The sequence below is a fragment of the Stegostoma tigrinum genome, chromosome 30 (genome assembly GCF_030684315.1).
Source record: "Stegostoma tigrinum isolate sSteTig4 chromosome 30, sSteTig4.hap1, whole genome shotgun sequence".
Classification (NCBI taxonomy): Eukaryota; Metazoa; Chordata; class Chondrichthyes; order Orectolobiformes; family Stegostomatidae; genus Stegostoma; species Stegostoma tigrinum.
Window position 1 is genome coordinate 21,967,350 of NC_081383.1, and position 20,766 is coordinate 21,988,115.

The following is a 20,766-nucleotide window of genomic DNA, read 5'->3' on the forward strand; positions in this document are numbered from 1 at the left end:
ACTGAGAATTCAAAAGATATCAACCTTTGCCACTGCTGAGGATATCAGTCAACATTAAACAGCTGTGCTCTTATAATCTAAGACCTCAAACATATTGGAGCTCTCTGTGTTCTCCCTGACATCCCTTTTAAAACTATTACCTATGTTTGTTTATTCATGACTTTGTATCCATTTGAGATTAGCAGATAATACAAATATTGCTTTTTTGCTTGTTGCTACATTAGATATTTACTAGAGTTAGGTACAGCCTTATGCTAAAAAGGAAATAAATCTTTGATGCAGCCAGAGAGCGTATTGAGAGGGGAGCCAAATCACTGCTCCTGCCACAAGTCTGAAAAGAGAGTTGACCTGTTCTCGAAATGGTCAAGCACAGTTTATAGGCTGAATGGGAGTCATGTCTATTTCTGGATATTTAGTGTAGCTATATACAATGACATTCCAAATGGTAAAAATGATCTGTGCTTGAATTTCTAGGAAACAACAGCATGTGAAGAATATAACAGGACATGTATTCATTGTATGTGTAGACTACAGCAGCATAACAAACTTCTGATAGAATAAGGTAGATATTGAAAAGTGGGCCACTGCTGTCATTCAATGCGTATTTTGTTCAGTACAGGTTGTCTTAAACTCACACGACCATGACTTAGAGAAATCATATCAAACAGTGGCACTTGAAATACTAAATTATTAGTTAATTTATTTTAGACAGATCAAAACACAAAGTAATTGGTGAAATGGTAATTTACTGTCTGAATATTAATTCATTTTGCCTGCGACTAATAACGTAAATTGCACCTTAATAGTAATGTAAAAGTAACCATTCCATTATGAACATTAACCAGTAACAAAAAACGTGGCAAGCAGTAAGTAATACCCTGCAAAATATTAAAATGGACAGTGTTTTCAAGAATGACTTTCAATTAATTACTTTTTGGAATATTGCATATAAGATTGAGGGGGCTTCAAGGGGTAATGGTGAGAAGATGTTTCTACTAGTAAGGGAACCTTAAGCAAGGGGTCATAGTCACAGAATAAGAGAACGCTCAGTTAAAAGTGAAATATAATGGAATTTCTTCCCCAGAAAGTGGTGAATTTCTGGAATTATTTACTCCAGAGAGTTGTAGAGGCTAGACCACTGAAAGTATACAAATAGATGACTGAAATCTCAAAAGTGAAGGCCACAATGATTAGCAACAGATGAAACAGAGAGACAAAGCGCAAGAGTGCGTGCGAGTGAGAGCAAGAGCATGACAGCACGTGTGCAAGAGAGAGCAAAGTGAGAGAGAATGACCGTGAGAGAGAGCGTGAACGCGCCAGACAGACAGACACAGGTGTTGCTTGTAAATCCATTTTTTCTCATCTCTGCTCTGCTGCTTAAATACAGCCATTGAAACATAGTCCAGTGTTCAATCTGGAGTCCACTTCCTTTATTCTCCCCCAAAGCTGGAAGATCTGCAGGTGATTTTCATCTAATTTGGAACTTCTGGGAAGGTGTGAATGAACCGAGAAATGTAGATTTGAGTTTTAATGCCTTTTATAAAAATGGTAATTTTGGCTTGAGCTGATCAGGTGATCACAGCAGTGAGTGAGGTCAGTAATTGTCCTCTTCTAAAAGGTACTTTCGTCCATGAAGAGTTCAGCTATTAAAATCAGATGTTGAAAGACAAATATTGATATTCTGCTTTATTATCATCAGAAATCTTACTTCTAAAACATATTACTCCAAACTTTCTACATGCACCTCGATACTAGCCTGTAGCCCAACGTGCACCATAACCATTCATGCATCACCTCCTTTTCAGTGACCTATATAGGCTCTCAGTTTAGCAATGCCTTAATATTAAAATTATTCCTTTTTCAAACCTCTCATGACCTCACCTCTCATTATTTCTGCACTCAACTACAACCTCTCAGTCCTGTAACTTTGCTTTCTATAGAATTTTATAAAATAGTTTCAGTCACTAATGTTTTCCTCCAATTTCCTAAGGAATTCTTGGTTGCAAACCAACCAAGATTAATTCAAGTAATTTTGTATTAATTCTTTTTTGATTGTCAACCATATCAGGGATCCCACAACCTCAGTCATTCAGTCATACAGCATGGAAACAGACCCTTGGATCCAACCAGTCCATGCTGACCATAATCCCAAACTAAACTAGTCCCACCTGTCTGCACTTGGCATTTCCCACCAAACATTTCTTATTCATACTTACACAAATGTCTTTTAAACGTTGTAACTGTACTCACATCCACCGCTTCCTCTGATAGTTCATTGCACACATGAACCGCTCACTCTGTAAAAATGTTGCCCCTGTCTATTTTTAAATCTCTCTCCTCTACACCCCTCATGATTTTATAAACCCTTATAGTTAAAATTTTAGGTCATCCCTAAAATTCCTACACTCTAGTGGAAAAAAAAGTCCCAGCCTATTCAGCCTCTCCTTATAACTTAAACCCTCCATTCCCAGCAACATTGAGGTAAATCATTTCTATACCCGCTCCAGCTAATATCCTTCCAATACTGAGAACTGAACGCAGTACTCCAGAAGAGGCCTCACCAACATGTTGTACAGCTTCAACATGATGTCCCGACTCCTATACCCAAAGAGACAAAAAAAAACTGCAGATGCTGGAATCCAGGTAGACAAACAGGAGGCTGGAAGAACACTGCAAGTCAGGCAGCATCTGGAGGAGACCTGAAGAAGGGTAATACTTAAAACATTGACTGCTCCTTTCTCCCAGGTTCTGCCTGGCTTGCTATGTTCCTATGCTCAAAGGTCTGAGCAACAAAGCCATATGTTCTGAACATCTTAACTACCCTGTCTACACATGACACAAAATCCCTAGGTCTCTCTGTTCTACACCGCTACCCAGGTCTTTACTTTTATTTGTATAGGTTCTGCCCTTGTTTGTTTACCAAAAAGTGTAATAAACTGCATTTATCCAAATTGAACTCCATCTATCACTCTTCAGCCCATTGACCCAATTGATCAAAGTCTTTTTGGAGATAACCTTCTTCATTCTCCACTTTTTGGTGTCATCAGTAAAATGACAACACTTGTCTCTTAAAATCAAGGCAAACTACAGTTCATAACAAAAATATGGAGCTGCTTGATAAGCAATTGTATGATTTTAGGTGGCAATTAACTAACCCAGCACTATGGCTTCAACAGCCAACACCCAGATTTCTAAGCAAATCAGGTAAGAACCGGAAAGGAAGTGCCTCTTTAATGAAACTGACAGGCCAGGAAACTTTCAATGAGACTCAATCTGCAGTCTAACTTTGTTATAAAATCTGATGCACACAGCAGTTCTTCCGGTGTGCTCTCACCTGATGAATTCACATTGCATTCCAACCAGCTTTGTCTGTTTTTTCCTACGATCAGTTTCCAGTATGGCTCAGAAGCAGCTTACACAGCTCTACTTTAGACCGCTGAAGATGGACAAAGGTGCAGCAACACCAACAAAGCACAAAATGCTTTCACCTTACCAATAAGCCATTCTACAGACCAGATAGGTGGGACTGAGATAAAACTCAGAGGACCCCCTGTACAGGATCCACCAAGAGAGAATGACCTCTCTCAATATCTATAAGCCTTAAAAAAAACACAGGTAGACATGCCAAGTCATTGCTACTGTCTGCAGTCTTTTGGAACGAGACTGCCTATCCAGTTGACCAGGTGAACATACATTGCCCTTGGCCATCGTTGAAGGGCAATCTATTCCGGATTCTCTACCTCTTCCTGGAATTCTCCGAATTTTCTTCCTTCAAGGACAGAAAGCAGTTCTGAATAATGGTCGGCAATTAACCAACTCACTGGAGATGGTGTTTCCACAAATATCCTACTACATTGTTGACTGAATGAGGATTGATTCACTGGCTTGATAGTTATGGTTGAGTGGGGAATGAGGAGGCATATAGTACTCGATTAGGATTACGCTGCTGCCAATGGCCCACAGCACTTCATGGATGCCCAATTTTGAGTTGTTAAATTTATTCTAAGTCTGTCCCACTTTCCACAGTGATATTGCAACACAACACGATGCAAGTATCATGAATGTGACTGCAGTATTTTGTCCCCACAAGGACTGTGCAGTGGTTACTCTTACTAATACTATCTTGGACAGATGCAAATGCAGCCAGCAGATTGGCAAGGACTTGTTGGTTCCCTCAACACCCGCTGCAGACCCAGTCGAGCAGCAATGTCCTTGAGGACTCAATCAGCACAATCAGTAGAGCTGCTGCCAAGCCACTTTTGGTAGTAGACATTGAAAGTCCCCATCCAGAGTATTTTCTGCACTTTTTCCAACCTCAATGCTTCCTCCAACTGCAGTTCAACAGGGAGTAATACTGATTGATCAGTGAAGGGAGGACAGTACCGGGAAATCAGAATGTTTCCTTGCCTCTGTTTGATCTGATGCTATGAAGGTCATGGGCTCATCTTTTACCCATATTACCACATGTACAACTTACTTCTAACACCCAGGGTTAACATATATTATAGATGTACTGTTCAAATGTTGTATAGTAAAGCTTATTGTTTTGTTAAAAACAATGGAATCATATGGTTTTGTTCTTTTAGTAGGTCCACTGTGTCTCTCACTTTATCCACGTTAATAATGAAAATCACTGGTCCCTAGCCAAATCATAGCATAAATTTGGCAGTCTCGTCCAACAGCTTTTATTTAAGTTGGATTTAAATTCTTATTGCTTGTGGCATGATAATCCGATCTACTGGTACATGAAACTGAAACATGATTAAACAATTTAATGTGAATAGGTCTTTTGATTAAGAAGTGAACTTTCAAGATCTTGCCAATGGTCATGTACGAGTCTCTCAAATACAAGTTTACTAGAGATTAAAGACTAAAGAATTATTTATCAGTATCGATGGTGTACCAACTTGTGGTCAAGCATAAAAACTAGGGATAAATACTGTATACCAAGTTTGCAACACTTTTTAATAAGACATATTTACCATGAGCAGGTGATGCCAGATATTTAAATTTGAAGTAAAAAATTAGTTAAATCTTGTTTTCACGAAAATATTTATAGAAAACAATGCAACTACATATTTACTGACTATTAATTTTGACTAATGCACTGTCATTTCATCGACTCCTCAAATGCAAACTGCATACAGTTTTCTGAATGTACCAGTATTACAGAGCACAGCTATTTTTCCTTCAAAGTGTGGCTGCTCACTTAGGGCATTAATTCAGAGAGAAGATCCATGTTTCTAACTTTTTAAAATGTTTGTAATATTAGCAGATAATGGAAGAGTGCCAATTTACCAGATGAAATCACTCTTATCTATGACCTAGAAATGCTCCAATAATACAAGTTAGGTTATCTTAGCAATGATCTGATTTTCATAATTAGGAGATGTATTACAGAGATAAAAAGCAACTAAGTAATATAATGAATCCTAGTTACAGTAGTTAGCAAGTGAACAGGATGCACAGTGCAGTGCACACCTCCACAACTCTAACTTAATGCAATTACAATTGCACAGTTCTTCTATGAAGCTTTCCTCTATCTGGTTGATGCTCTGTAACTACAACATGGAGAAAAATAATAATGTTTATTAAGAGCTTCCATCTCACTGAGGAGGTGTCAAGTCAATTTGTAACCAACAACCTGTGCTACAAACTCTACTCACATTTTGATAACTATGACAAATTGTACTACATCAGTTAAGACAATTACAAAATTCTAAAACAATTCTTAACGTTTAAAAAAAAAACTTGTTTGTGCTATCCATTAATGTTAACTGGTCCTATAAAAGGTTTCAGTATTCAGATCTGCTCCTAAAATTAATCAGTTCTTCCCTGGTCGAAATCCTATCATATAAGACTCATGTTCAAATTTTGTTAAAATCCTTCCATTAATTTTGAGACATATTGTTTATAAACAAGATGAAAACATAGCATCATCCCACCTTCAGTGACAAAAATAACTAATCTTCAGTTAATTCATTAGTGAAAAAAGTCAGTTTAGTCAATTCCTAAAACATCCAAAATGTTTATGGACTGTAAGGATTCTGGCTTTACTGTAGCAAAAGTATTGCAGATGCTAGAAATCCAAACTAAAAATAGAAAATGCTATAGAAATGCAGCTGGCCTGGCAGTATCTGTGGTGAGAGGAAAAACAAAGTCAACACTGAGTCCAAAGGTGCAGTTCTAAAATAGAGTATTTAGATGCAAAATGTTAACTCTGTTTCTTGTGGCTTGGTTGGCTTGCCGACCAACCACAACATCCATAATTCTGCTACAACATGGTGTGGAGAGTTTTCTGAAGACAGGTCCAGGCCTGAAACGTCAGCCTTCCTGCTCCTCTGATGCTGCCTGGCCTGCTGTGTTCATCCAGCTCCACACCTTGTTATCTCAGACTCCAGCATCAGCAGTTCCTAATATCTCATCCATAACTCTGCTTCCTTCTTCACGGATACTGCCAGGCCAGCTGAGTATTTTTTGCACTTTTGTTTTTATTTCTGGTTTAATTGAATCTTTTATAAATCAACCACATATGGCAGGATTTTTTGTACGATGGGGTTTTCTGCCGACCATCCAAAAAGTTAATGTGGAACACACAGCCAATCTTAGCAGCCCTGCGGCCAATTTAAGCTCTACGGAGTGTTAATTAACTGGAGACAGAAACATCTCCACATTCAGATAGAAGTCCAACCTCAAAAGTGCTGCTAGCCAATCTGTGTTGTTACATTTAGTGATTTATAAATTTTAATCATGTGTAGTCTAATGCCTCACATTTCAATCACCCTGATTAGTGATGTTGCATGTTAATGATCGTGTGCAAAATTATTTGTGCTGCAGAGTTTTTCCATTCTGCTGTATTAATGAGAGAGTCTATGCAATACGATATGCTTTCCTTAAGTCATTTAAAAAAAAAATTTTGAACTCTGTGCTACATCCATTAAAATAAATACAAAGAACTGCGGATGCTGAAAGTCTGAAAAAAGAAGAGTGCTGGAGAAACAAAAAAGATCTGATGCAGAAACAGAGATAATGTATTGAGTCCAAGTACTCTGTCAGAGCTACACTTAATAAGAGTAAATGTAGCATACATGTAGCAAGGGTTTGGAAAATTGACCTCTTTAGCAATTTCAAATTAATTCATTAGTTACTCCCATTTTATTTGACTTTGCTTTAGAAATAAATAATATAAAAGGTGTTTACGCGGCCTACCACGATGAATTCATGTACTCTGTTATGTCTTTTCAGTATTAATCCTTTGCAATTGGATACTGTTTTAGAATCAGTTTTTAAAGCACTGCATACCTAATTTAAAGAGTTCTTTATTTGATGGGTCATTCACACAGAGGAACGAAAACAAATAAATCATCAAAACTAACAAACCATACATTTAAACCAATAAATTTCATGGCTTAAATCCACCTTAGCAGCAAAGTGAACTGACTGATGCAAAAAAAGTTAGCAAATGAAAGCAAACTTTCAATAACTGTAAAATTTTACATACCAATTTGTAACCATTTTGGAAAACAAATTGCAATTATTGCTAAATTGCATGGTGATTCAGAACACTGAAGTAGTTGAAAACTAAAAACAATGAAAAGATGATCTTAGAGTAATTAAAAATTTAAGATCAAAATGAAACCAAAATCAAGAATAAGGCAATTTTTGAAATGATATAGTATTCTGATTTTCTTACTACCTCAAAGGGATCAAATTTACAATTTGATTTGGGAATGTATTTTTTAAATTCCTGCTAGATTTACAACTTACCTATACTTAATTGTTGAGAATTTACAAAAGAAAGACACGTTACAAATGTTGTATTTAAAATGAAAATAAATACAAGAGAGGGCACAGAAAGACCAACTGGCTCATGAAGTCTATTCTATCCAATCAAGGTACATCTTTTGGTGACCCCATTTCTCTCAACTTCACTTCCCCACAATATTTTGGGACAGAAAATGATATATAGAAAATACTCTTAAACTAAATGATGCAAAAGTAAGCTGTTCTCCAAAACTGCGCACCTCTACCCCCATCAAAAGGTATCAAACGAGCTCCAGAACACTTAACGCTGCTAATTAGTGTCACCTAACATTGATAAATGGTACTCAAAAGTGCTAGAAGCACATGGCAAAATGCTGTGCTACATTCTTATTGAAGCAAAGATATTTACATTAATCAATCTAATCAAACTACAAATTGTAATAATCTGAAAATCTAAAAAATATGAAGCTGAATATATTTTGATTAAATTTTTCTTCTTATTAAGCATCAATAAACAACTGTATTTTGGTCAACTTATCCTAACAAATATTGTACACTTCATCTTCTGAAAATATTTCATTGAAGTTATTGTAAGTCAACAAATACAGAAGAAACATTTAAGCAAGCATGCACACGACTACTGGACAAGAAGCCACAGCACATTATTGACCACAAATGTCTAGTTTACGAACAATGCAATAGATGCAGTTCAAACCCACCTATCCGACAGATCTAGGGACTGCCTACTTTCAAGGGAATACTGACGACTGGTTAGCCTGCTAGAGTCAGACGCAGTCTCTAGATCACTGCGTCCATTTGTGGCAGAATCTACGCTATCATAGCGTCTACCAGAGAAAGTGGAAAGCACAAAGAGGAAGATCATGAGGGAAAATTAAAAATACCAAAAAGTACTCAATACATTTTTATTGCATACACAACTGAGACAACTGTGCTTTATGGATCAGGATATAAATTTAAAATTACTTAATACCTTTAGTGGAGCCAATGGGTTAGACAAAAAAGGAAGTTGGGGGTGTTGAATCAAAGAATTAGTTGTTCAACTATCACATCATTCTGCAGCAAAAACACCTAAGGAGGGCTTTCACCACCCACACACGTAGATTTGACTTCTCAACTTTAATGTTAGAGATGCTTAGTCAAGTTTATTACGCAAAATGGATAATTTTGCTCATAAAGGGCAAATGCCAAAAACAAATTTAATGGTCTAACACCAAGGTTTATATTTTGTTTAATCATCACAATTCATCTCTTCTCACTCTCTATTTAAAAATACAGTCGTCTCAGAACATAGTAAGCAATAGTCTTCAGTTTCTAAAATATGACCACATTCTGTAAAAACTTTTGATTGACTGTCAATTACATAGAAATTAAAAATATAACAATCTGCTGTATAAAGATCGCTCACAATAATACACATGTGGAATTGTTAATGCAAAGTCTTACTTCAGCATATTCCAGATAATGGGAACAGTTGCTTAAAGGGCATAATCATAGATGCACATTTTCATGACTGTACAGTGTTCGTTGATAGTGAATAATCGACATAAGAGAATAAGATTGTTCCCATTAAGAGATTTGTTTGTGTATAACAATTATAAATACATAACAATATACAAATTGCTGCTATTTTACTGTACAGTATGTACGTATGTGTTATCTTTTACAAAATAAATTACACATCTTCCCAATGTCTTGTACAATTACATTCACTACATCAGACTCTATGAATATTCCCCAAAAATACAATGCTTTGTATCAAAATACAAGTAATATTGTTATTCTATGGTTCAAAACAGCCCAAATCTTGTCCCCTTAAATATTTCTACCCGGTTAGTTTTCCAACATTAGCAGAAAATTTACTACATACTGATCTCCAATTGGGAAAAATCAGCGACAACACAGCTCTCCAGTGCAAACACAACCATGAAATTTATTAAATTAGTGAATAACACATACATTATATCAAATAACAGTGAACCACCCAAGGAAAGCAAAAAAACATTTTTCAGAATTTGAAATGAATTTTAAACTTAATGTGTACTATCAAAATAATAATTTGCAATATATCACACAAAATCTCTTAAATGCGTGTGTTTAAACCAAGTTATGTCATTACATCACATCCCAAGTTACCTGCAAGACTAAAATAATTAAAACTTTAAGTTTATAACCCTTATAAACATTAGATTTCAGTATCAAAACCAAGAAGATATCACACAAATATAAATTGAGCAGGTGAACTACTGAATTATTTTATGCTGCAAGGACAATATTATTAAAAATATTTTTGAAATCTTTTAAATTTACAGCAACCATATAATACATGAGGGGAGAAAATTAAAATAACATAAGCCTGTTCCACAACTTAATACTCTAATGCCTGATCTTCTGCTTCAATTCCAATTTCCTGCCTGCTCCCCAAATCTTTGGATCAGACTTAGATATGCTTATTGATGGAGAATCTAAAACCATTCTGTGTAAATAATTCTAAAAGATTCACAATCCTCTGAGAGAAGAAATTCTCATCACAGTCCTAAATGATCAAATGAATCTGCATTTGCAGTTCCCCAGCCAGGTAAACTAACTCAAGTCCCCACATTGGTGAGACCGTTTCAGAACGTTCTACATTTCAAGGATATTACCTCTAACCTTCAGAAAGTACAGGCCCAACTTGGTCAGAATCTCAGAGTCATACTGCATGGAAACAGACCCTTTGGTCCAACTAGTCCATGTTGACCATGTTCCAAACTAAACTAGTCCCACTTGCCTGCGTTTAGCCCATATCCCTCCAAATCCTTCCCATTCACGTACCCACCCAAAAGGCTTTTAAATATTATGTTCGTACCTGTATCCACCACTTTCTCCAAAAATCCATTTCACACATGAATAACTTACTCTGTAAAAAAAAGTACCTCATTTCTTTTTTAAAACTTTCTCCTCTCACCTTAAAAAAATTTCCCCTAGTTTTGAGCTTCCCCACTCTTGGGAAAAGACCCTTGCTATTCACACTATCTATGCCCCTCACAACGTCCCAGCCTATCCCTATAGCTTAAACCTTCCATACCTGGCAACATCCCGGTAACGATAACATAGTGTGGAGCTGGAGGAGCACAGCAGACCAGGCAGCACAAGAGCAGCAGGAAAGTTGACATTTCAGGTTGGGACTCTTCTTCAGAATTGGGCAATTTCAGAAGAAGGGTCCCAACCCGAAACGTCAACTTTCCTGTTTCTCTGATGCTGCCTGGTCTGCTGTGCTCCTCCAGCTCCACACAGTGTTATCGCTGACTCCAGCATCAACGGTTCTTATTTTCCTGGAAAATCTTTTCTGAACTCTCTTCAATTTAATAATATCCTTCCTATAGCAAGGCAACCAGAACTGTACACAGTACTCCTGACTAGGCCTCACCAACGTCCTGTACAACCTCAACATGATGTCCTAGCTCCTATATTCGAAGGAAACAAAACAGAAATTGCTGGAAAAGCTCAGTAGGTCTGGCAGCATCTGTGAAGGAAAAAACAGAGTTAACATTTCAGTCCGGTGACGTTTCCTCAGTACTATACTCAAAGGTCTGAGCAATGAAGGCAACCATGCTAAACACATTCTTAACCACCCTGTCTACCGGTGACACAAATTTCAAAGAATTACGTATCTGAACCCCTAAATCTCTCTATTCTACACCACCATCCTGGGATCAACCATTAATTGTACAAGTCTTGCCCTTGTTCTTTTTACCAAAATGCAACACCTTGTACTTATCCAAATTTAGCTCTATCTGCCATGCCTCAGCCCTTTGACCCAACTGATCAAGATTTCCTTGTCATCTCAGGTAACCTTCTTCACTGTTTGCTCTACCACCAATTTCATAAACTTACAAACCATGCCCGCTATAGTCTCGTGCAAATTGTTTATATAAATGACAAACAAACGTGGACCCAGCACCAACCCTGTGGAACACTACTGGTCACAGGCCTCCAGTCTGTAAAACAACCCTCCACCACCACCTTGTCTCCAACCGTCAAGCCAATTTTGTACCCAGTTGGCAAGCTCATCCCAAATCCTATTTGGTCTAACTTTACTGATTAGTCTACCATGCAGAACCTTGTCAAAGGCTTTATTAAAGACCAAGTAAACAATATCTATCGCTTTTCCCTCATCAAGCTTTTTAGTTATTTCCTCAATAAACTCAATCAAGTTTGAGAGACATGATTCCCCTCACACAAAGCCATGCTGATTATCCCTAATCAGCCCTTGCTTCTCCAAACATGTAAATCCTATCTTTCAGAATCACCTCGGAACATACCCACCATTGATGACAGGCTCACAGGTCTGTAGTTTCCAAGCTTCTCCCTACAGCCTCGCTTAAATAAAAGCACATTGCCACCCTCCAGTTCTCTGGCAACTCACCCATGGTTCTAGGTGATACAAATATTTCGGGTAGGCACCACACAATTTCTTCCCTAATTTCCCACAACATCCTGGGATGTATGACTGGCTTCAGAGATTTATCTGCCTTTATGTTTTCCAAGACATCCAACACTTCCTCTTCTGTAATGTAAACTGTTTTTCAAAACATCACTATTTATTTCCTCAAGTTCTCTAGCCTCAATTTCCTTCTCCACTGTAAAAACTGACAAAATATTCATTCAGTATCTCTCCCATATCCTGAGGCTCAAAACATAGATGACCTCGTTGATCTTTAAGGGGCCCTATTCTCTCTTTAATTGCTTCTTCGCTCAATGTACTTGTAGAATCTCATTGAATTATCCTTAACCTTTACTGACATGGCTGTCTCATATCACCTCTTTACCCTCCCAACTGTCCTCTGAAGAATGCCTGTAACCTCTTTCTACTCTTCAAGGAATTCAGTTCAACCCAGTTGTCCATATCTAATTTTTTTTTTAATATTGACTAGAATCTCAATATCTTTATTCATCCACTGTTCCCTACTCTTACTAGACTTACCCTTCATTCTGACAGGAACAATGTCTCTGAACTCATGTTATCTCACTTTTGTACACCTCTCACTTGTCAGTTGTTCCTTTACCTATGAATAGTCTACTCCAATCAACTTTTGGAAGCTCTCATCTCATTGTATTAAAATTTGCCTTACTCCAATTAAGAACATTAACTTTTATGGAAGGCCTATCCTTTTCCATCACTATTTTAAAACTAAAAGAATTATGGTCACCAGTGTCAAAGTGTTCCCCAGTTAAGATTTCAGTCACTTTCCCTGCATTGTTTCCCAAGGGAAGGTCAATTTTTGCTCCTTCTCTAGTCAGTATATTAACATATTGAAAGAAAATTTTCCTGAACAAGTTTAACAAATTCCTCACCGTCCAAGTCCTAGCCTATGTTCGGAAAATTAAAATCTCCTACTATTTAAGCCCTATTATTCTTAAATATATTTATGACCTCACTATGTATTTATTCCTCAATTTCCATCTGACTATTGGGGGTCTTTTAGTACAATCTTATCAAGGTGATCAATCCTATTGTCTACCCATATTGTTTCATTGGATGATCCCTCAAAAATATCCTCTAATTACAGTGGCAATGTTTTCCTTAGTCAAAAACGACACTGCCCCTCCTCTCTTGCCTCCCTGACCATCCTTCCCAAACCATCTAATACCCAGAACAATAAGCTGCCAGTCCTGTCCTTCCCTCAGCCAAGTTTCCATAATAGCTATGACATACCAGTCCCATGTTCCCATACACGGCCTGAGTTCATCCGCCTTACCCATCAGACCCCTTGCATTGAAATAAATGCAGTTTAATTCTTCAATTACCTCGTTCTGACTTGTTTTTGTCTGCTCATCATTGGACAACACTATCTGTATAGGTTCCTGGAAAAAACTCCCTGTTCTACCTCCAAGGTATGTATACAATTTCTTAGATAAGATCATTAAAATTGCACACACTGTTCTAGGATGTATTATCTAAACTCAGTTAACTTCAGCAGGACAGCTTAACTTTATTCTTATCCTTAACCTTATTCTGCCAATCTCTTTGCAACAAATGTCAACATGCCATTTTCCTTCTAAATTACTTAGTGTACCACGGGCCAACTTTGTGTAACTGAGCAAGTATTTCTGAATGTAAAAATGTTATGCCTTTTTAAAAAAAGTCTTCTTTTCTATACTTATCAAAGAGTGAATAAAGTATAAACAATAAAAATCACTTTCTCCCACATTATACTCTATCTGTTATTTTGTTGCCCATGCACTTAACCTGCCTATATATGAATGGTAGCCTTATTTTTTCCTCACAGACTAGATTCACATCTAACTGTGTAGCATCAAATTTTGATACTTTATTTGGCTCTTTTGTCCTTTTCATTAACAGTTTATGAATAACTTAACTCCCAGTACTGATCCTTGTGGCACTCCACTCATTACAGTCTGCCAAATTGAAAATATCCTGTCCATTGATCAGTCCTCTTGCCCAGTCTATTTTGTTATCCCCCACTCTTGAAGCTCTTACTTTGCACATTGACTCTTTGTGTGGCACCTCATCAAATGTCTTCGTAAAGGCAAAGAATACTTCTTCTACCAGCTCTGCTTCATTTACCCTAGAGCCTTGAGTAAAAACTAAGCATAACTTCTTTGTGTCTGAAAGAGTGTCCAACAGAATTCTGGCATTATTTCTGTTTACTCCCTGTAGATAGATGTGCATGGTGATGCCCAGATTTGCACGAAGTACAATGAATAAAAAACTTACTTGAAACCAAAATGCATATTGTTGGGAAACATTGCTCATCCGCAATGTACAAAATACTCAAATTATATGTTCTTCATTCAACAGTGAAAATCAGACGCTAAAAGCCATCAGTCTAATATTTTGAAATGTTATACAGTTCCACAAAATTAATTGAATTACAAAGCATATATTTAATAATATTGTCCTGATTATGGTTTCAACTGTGTACACAAATACTATACTAACAAAAAGATCAAGAATGAGAAAATACACCCATGAGAAAACTCCATTGAGATGCTGCAAGATTACATTTCCATAAAAAACTCCAAATTAATTTACCATTCTGATTGTAATGAGAATTAACTTCAGCCAGTAATTTTCAAATGATCCTACTCCAATCCTCACTGAAAGAAAGATTTCTGGAAAATGAGAAATCAGTTATGTGGACTGTTTCACAAATCCATTCTCAGTATTGTTCAGTCTGCTTGCTGTTGTGAGGAATATAGTTGCGCAAGGATAAATTAAAGCAAGCCAAGTTTTTTTTTATTCCTTAGGTCAGTTAACCAATGAAGGTCATCAACTTAAATTATGACTTGCAGTCTGGATTGTTGGTTTACACCAGGATGCAGTGAATAAATCACCTAAAGTAGTATATCAGCTTGCACTTTTGATAAGCTGTTTACCAGACCAGGAAAGAAAATTACTCAAGTTAGTGAAAATGTTTGTTCAAATACTGAAATGATTTTTTTTACCAGCTGGCAAGGAACAGGGCATCAAGAAACTATAAATATGCCATAACCAGTTTCGGCAGAAAAACAACACAAATTAAAGTAAAAAAGTGTGCTTAAAGAAGCCCAAGTAGTAACTAATAACAAATATTGTTCATCACCAATTACATCCTATGAACTGAGTTCCCTTGCCCAGACCTAGTGGGAAGATTAAAGTTTAACCCTTTGGCCATGTTATGGTAATTGAGGAAGCTATATAAATTATACAAGTGATGCAGGTTAAGTCATTAATTGTCCTTTCTCAGAATTGTCTTCTTCATTTATCAAACATTCCACACTGAGGCCATCATCAAGGTCAAAAACTCAGCACTACCTCCTGCCACAATGGGATACAGCATGCAGCTGTGCACTGACACTGTTCCACCATGTGTTACTGTTAACAGTGTCCATACTGAACGATTACATTTTTTAAAAAAAGTCAAAAGAACAGTCAATGTAATAATTTGTACCTTATTGGCCTCTGATGATCTGAATAATCTAGCTCGTAACTATGAATAGAATCAGCGCAAGAATCCCGCGATCCACTTTGCTGATGCCGTGCAGAAATAGAGTATTGATGGACAGATGCGTTAGGCTGAGAAGTTGTATAATATGGAGGTGGGATGCTGTTGCTAGTCTCACTTCGATAATCACTGTCTCTGTCATCCACGGCACTATCAGGATCTTCATTGTCTGTAAACAATGAAAAATCAGATTTCTAGAATGTTAAAAGTACAGGATTATAAAATAAATACTAGTTTTAAGTAATATTGCATTTCTAAGTACTATAACAATCATCTATAAACTTAAATTTTTGGAATTTTGCACTCTTACTTGGCAGTCCAGTTAAGTTAAAGAGAATATCTGATTATAATAACATGGATTAACTGCAAATATTGAATCGTACTAGACAGTTAGTTGGTCTCAGGTTAAAGGATCTTGCCTGCATGCATCTGTAAAGTATAAAAGTTAAAGATTTCCTTGCTCCTAAGAAATTCTTTCACAACTCTCTCTTGGCTGCAGCAGGTTTTATCACAAATAGGGAAGGTGTGGGTAAGGTCAGGTTCAAATTCAGTGGTTGGTGCTGTGTAGTGAACACTTAATATAATACAATCCTTTTTTTCGAAAGACTCAATTATTTTTCTGTAAGTTTTTCTCCTCCCTTCACCCCCCCTAATTTTTGTTTCTTGTGATGTAACATTGTTGAACTGATAGTCCACCACTACCTTAGTCATTTTTCTCCAGCTAGCTCAGAAGTGGCACAGAACCAAAATTAGCTCCTCATAATTGCCTATATTGTGAATAGCTAGTTGAGCAAATATTGTAGCTGTGATTCAGATTTTTGTTAGTATGGCTCAGTTCCACAATGAATGTTGGATTTTGACCACTTACTATACCAAGTGAACCAGCCTAATCTGTGTTTAAAATAAAATAATTGATATTAGGATTGAATCTGAAACATTATATCAAACAAAAATAATAAGTTTAATAAAATTTCCATGTGTAAAAGACAAATTATATGCAATAATTATGAATATAATTTACTTCAGGTTGCACCTCAAAATTGGGGATCTTCAAAACTGAGCATTTGCTGGATCAGGATATTCACTGGACTATGGGAGGTTACAGGGAGCAGGCTATTCTGGACTTAGTGCTATGTAATGAGCTTGACTTTATAAAAAATCTTAAAGTAAGGGAACACTTAGGAGGCAGCGATCATAATATGGTAGAGTTCAGTCTCCAGTGTGAAAGAGAGAAGGCAAAATTGGATGTAATGGTGTTACAGTTAAATAAAGCTAATTCCAGGGGCATGAGAGAGGAAGTGACGAAAATTGACTGGAAGCAGAGCCTAGCGGGGAAGACAGTAGAGCAACAATGGCAGGAGTTTCTGGGTGTAATTGAGGACACAGTACAGAGATTCATCCCAAAGAAAAGATAGATTATCCCGGGTGAGATTAGACAGCCATGGCTAGAAGTCAGGAAATGTATCAAAGAAAAAGAGACAGCCTATAAAGTGGCCAAGAGCACTGCGAAATCAGAAGATTGGGAAGGCTACAAAATCAAACAGAGGATAACAAAGACAGAAATAAGGAAGGAGAGGATCAAATATGAAAGTAGGCCAGCTAGTAATATTAGAAATGATAGTAAAAGTTTCTTTCAATACATAAGAAACAAACAAGAGGCAAAAGTAGACATTGGGCTGCTCCAAATTGGTGCTGGAAGGCTAGTGATGGGAGATAAGGAAGTAGCTGAAGAACTTAATAAGTACTTTGCGTCAGTCTTCACAGTGGAGGACATGAGTAGGGTGCCAACAATTAGGGAGAGTCAGGGGGCAGAGTTCAGTATGGTAGGCATTACAAAAGAGAAAGTGCTAGCAAAGCTACAAGGTCTAAAAATTGATAAATCTCCTGACCCCAGTGGGCTACATCCTAGTGTTCGGAGGGAGGTGGCTAAGAAAATAGCGGAGGCTTTGGTTGTGATCTTTCAAAAGTCTCTGGAGTCTGGGAAAGTCCCAGATGATTGGAAAATTGCTGTTGTTACCCCCTTGTTTAAGAAAGGATCAAGGCAAAAGATGGAAAATTATAGGCCGATTAGCCAACCAAAGGGTTGTTGGTAAAATTCTAGAATCTATTGTTAAGGATGAGATTTCTAAATTCCTGGAAGTGCAGGGTCAGATTAGAATAAGTCAGCATGGATTTAGTAAGGGGCAGTCATGCCTGACAAACCTGCTGGAATTCTTTGAAGAGGTAACAAGTATGTTAGACCAGGGAAACTCAGTGGATGTTATCTATCTAGGCTTCCAAAAGGCCTTGATAAGGGGCCTCACAGGAGGCTGCTGAGCAAGGTGAGGGCCCATGGTGTTCGAGGCGAGCTACTGGCTTGGATTGAGGATTGGCTGTCTGACAGAAGGCAGAGAGTTGGGATAAAAGGCTCTTTTTCAGAACGGCAACCGGTGATGAGTGGTGTCCCGCAGGGTTCAGTGTGGAGCCGCAGCTGTTCACTTTATATATTAATGATCTGGATGAAGGGACTGGGGGCATTCTGGCGAAGTTTGCTGATGATACGAAGATAGGTGGACAGGCAACTAGTACTGAGGAGGTGGGGAGGCTGCAGAAAGATTTAGACAGTTTAGAAGAGTGGTCCAGGAAATGGCTGATGAAATTCAACATGAACAAATGCGAGGTCTTGCACTTTGGAAAAAACTATACAGGCATGGACTATTTTCTAAACGGTGAGAAAATTCATAAAGCTGAAGTACAAAGGGTTTTGGGAGTGTTGTTCCAGGATTCTCTAAAAGTTAACTTGCAGGTAGAGTCCGTGATTAAGAAAGCAAATGTAATATTGTCGTTTATCTCAAGAGGATTGGAATATAAAAGCAGTGTTGTGCTTTTGAGGCTTTATAAAGCTCTAGTTAGGACCCATTTAGAATACTGTGTCCAATTTTGGGCCCCACACCTCAGGAAGGACATACTAGCCCTGGAGCGTGTCCAGCAGAGATTCACATGGATGATCCCTGAAATGGTAGGTTTAACATACAATGAACGGTTAAGGATCCTGGGATTGTATTCATTAGAGTTTCGAAGGTTGAGGGGAGATCTAATAGAAACCTACAAGATTACGTATGGATTAGAAGGGGTGGATGCTGGGAAGTTGTTTCCATTAGGTGGGGAGACTAGGACCCTTGGGCACAGCCTTAGAATTAGAGGGAGTAAACTTAAAACAGAAATGAGGAGACATTTCTTCAGCCAGAGAGTGGTGGGTTTGTGGAATTCATTGCCACGGAGTGCAGTGGAGGCCGGGACGTTAGATACCTTCAAGGCAGAGATCAATAAACTCTTGATCTCACAAGGAATCTAGGGCTATGGGGAGAGGGCATGGAAGTGGAGTTGAAATGCTCATCAGCCATGATTTAAATGGCAGAGTGGGCTCGATGGGCCGAATGGCCTTATTTCCACCCCTATGTCTTACGGCCTTATTGCCTTGGATTAGATTTAAGGTTGTCTATAACACTACTTTGAAGCATTATTTGGAGACAGCAGGGCATGGGAGCTTTTTAAATATGACAAAGATGTAATTAAAAATGCAAACCGGTGGCTAACATTTCCTTCCAAAATTCCAAAAGTCTCAGTTAAAAATCACCCTTCAACTTTTTAAAAAGGCTGATGGATTAGTTCTGCTCCAGTGTTTTACGTTTTTACACTGGAGACAGCTCAGACAAGGTTTACTAGACCGATATCTGGAATGAGTGGGCTATCTCATGAAAATACATTGGACAAGCTCGGCTTGTCTCCACTGGAGCTTAGAAGAGTGAGGGTGATGAGATCTTGAATGGTCTCGACAGGATTGCCATGGATAGAATGTGCTGAGTCCAGAACCAGGGGTCATTGTTTCACAAATAGGAGCTGTCCTTTTAGGGCAACGATGAGGAGAGTTACTTTTCTCTTGGAATGATGTACAGTTTTGGAATTCTCTGCCTCAGAAACTGACGTCGGCAGCGTAACTGATTTCTTTATTAAGAGATGGTGGGAGTAGATAATTCCTGTTAGACAATGCAATTAAATTGTTATTGGGGTAGATGGGAATGTGAATTCAAAACACAAACAGTTCAGCCATGGTCTTATTGACTAGCACAGCAGACTTGAGGGGCCAAATGAATTATTTCTGTTCTAACTCATTTGTTCATTAGATTATGTTCCAGTAACTTAAGGCCAGAACTATAAGTTCAAATCATCCTGATTATTTGGTAATTTAGATTCAATTAATTGACACATTTGGAACAAAACATGAATATCTGTCATGGTGAGCATGAAAATATTAGATTGTTATTAAAACCCAAGTGGTTCACTAATGCCACAGGGAAGGAAATCTGATATTACTACGTGGTCTGGCCTAAATCCCACTCCAGATCCACAATGTAGTTTACTTTAACAGACCTTCTGAATGGCCTATTGAGCCACTCAACTCTATTTAAAAAACCCACCGAAAACTATACACCATATAGACTGCAGTGCTGCAAGTCAGAAGTTCACTGTCAACTAAAGGGAAAGCAGGGATGGGCAATAAACAGCAGAAACACACCTCCCATGAATGAATAAACAAACTAATGAAATGGCTTACACATAGAAGATGAAATTTAATACAGAGAAGTGCAAAAAAGTTCATTCTGGTAGGAGAAATGAGGGGAGGTAACATAAACTAAGCCATACAATTTTCAAGGATATTCATAAACTGGATAACCCGGGGTGTATACACACACACCTTTCAAGGTGATAGGACAAATTAAAGGGGTTAAGAAGGTATGTGGGATCTTGGGCGCCATACTAGAGATAGAAAAAAAAGTTATGCTAACCCCTTTTAAGCTCCAGTTGAAGAACTGTGGCTACTTCTGGGCACCACTTTTAGAAAGATGTCTTGGTTTTAAAGACAGAGTGCAGAGATTTACTAGAACTTACTAGCTATCAAAGACTTCAGTTACACCAAGGAACTAAAGAAACAGGGGCCATCTCCTTTAAAGCA

At 37.7% G+C, this 20,766-nt stretch overlaps 1 protein-coding gene across 1 annotated transcript in view; it reads right to left on the reverse strand.

The window, feature by feature from the left end:
* Window positions 1–20,766, reverse strand: part of LOC125465730 (protein unc-13 homolog A-like) — a 390,692-nt gene that overhangs the window by 234,312 nt on the left and 135,614 nt on the right. The window contains exons 9-10 of the mRNA XM_059638582.1: window positions 15,720–15,942; window positions 8,484–8,609 (exon numbers count right to left, since the gene is read on the reverse strand). Coding sequence (XP_059494565.1) covers window positions 8,484–8,609; window positions 15,720–15,942 — 349 coding nt within the window. The remainder of the gene's footprint in view (window positions 1–8,483; window positions 8,610–15,719; window positions 15,943–20,766) is intronic.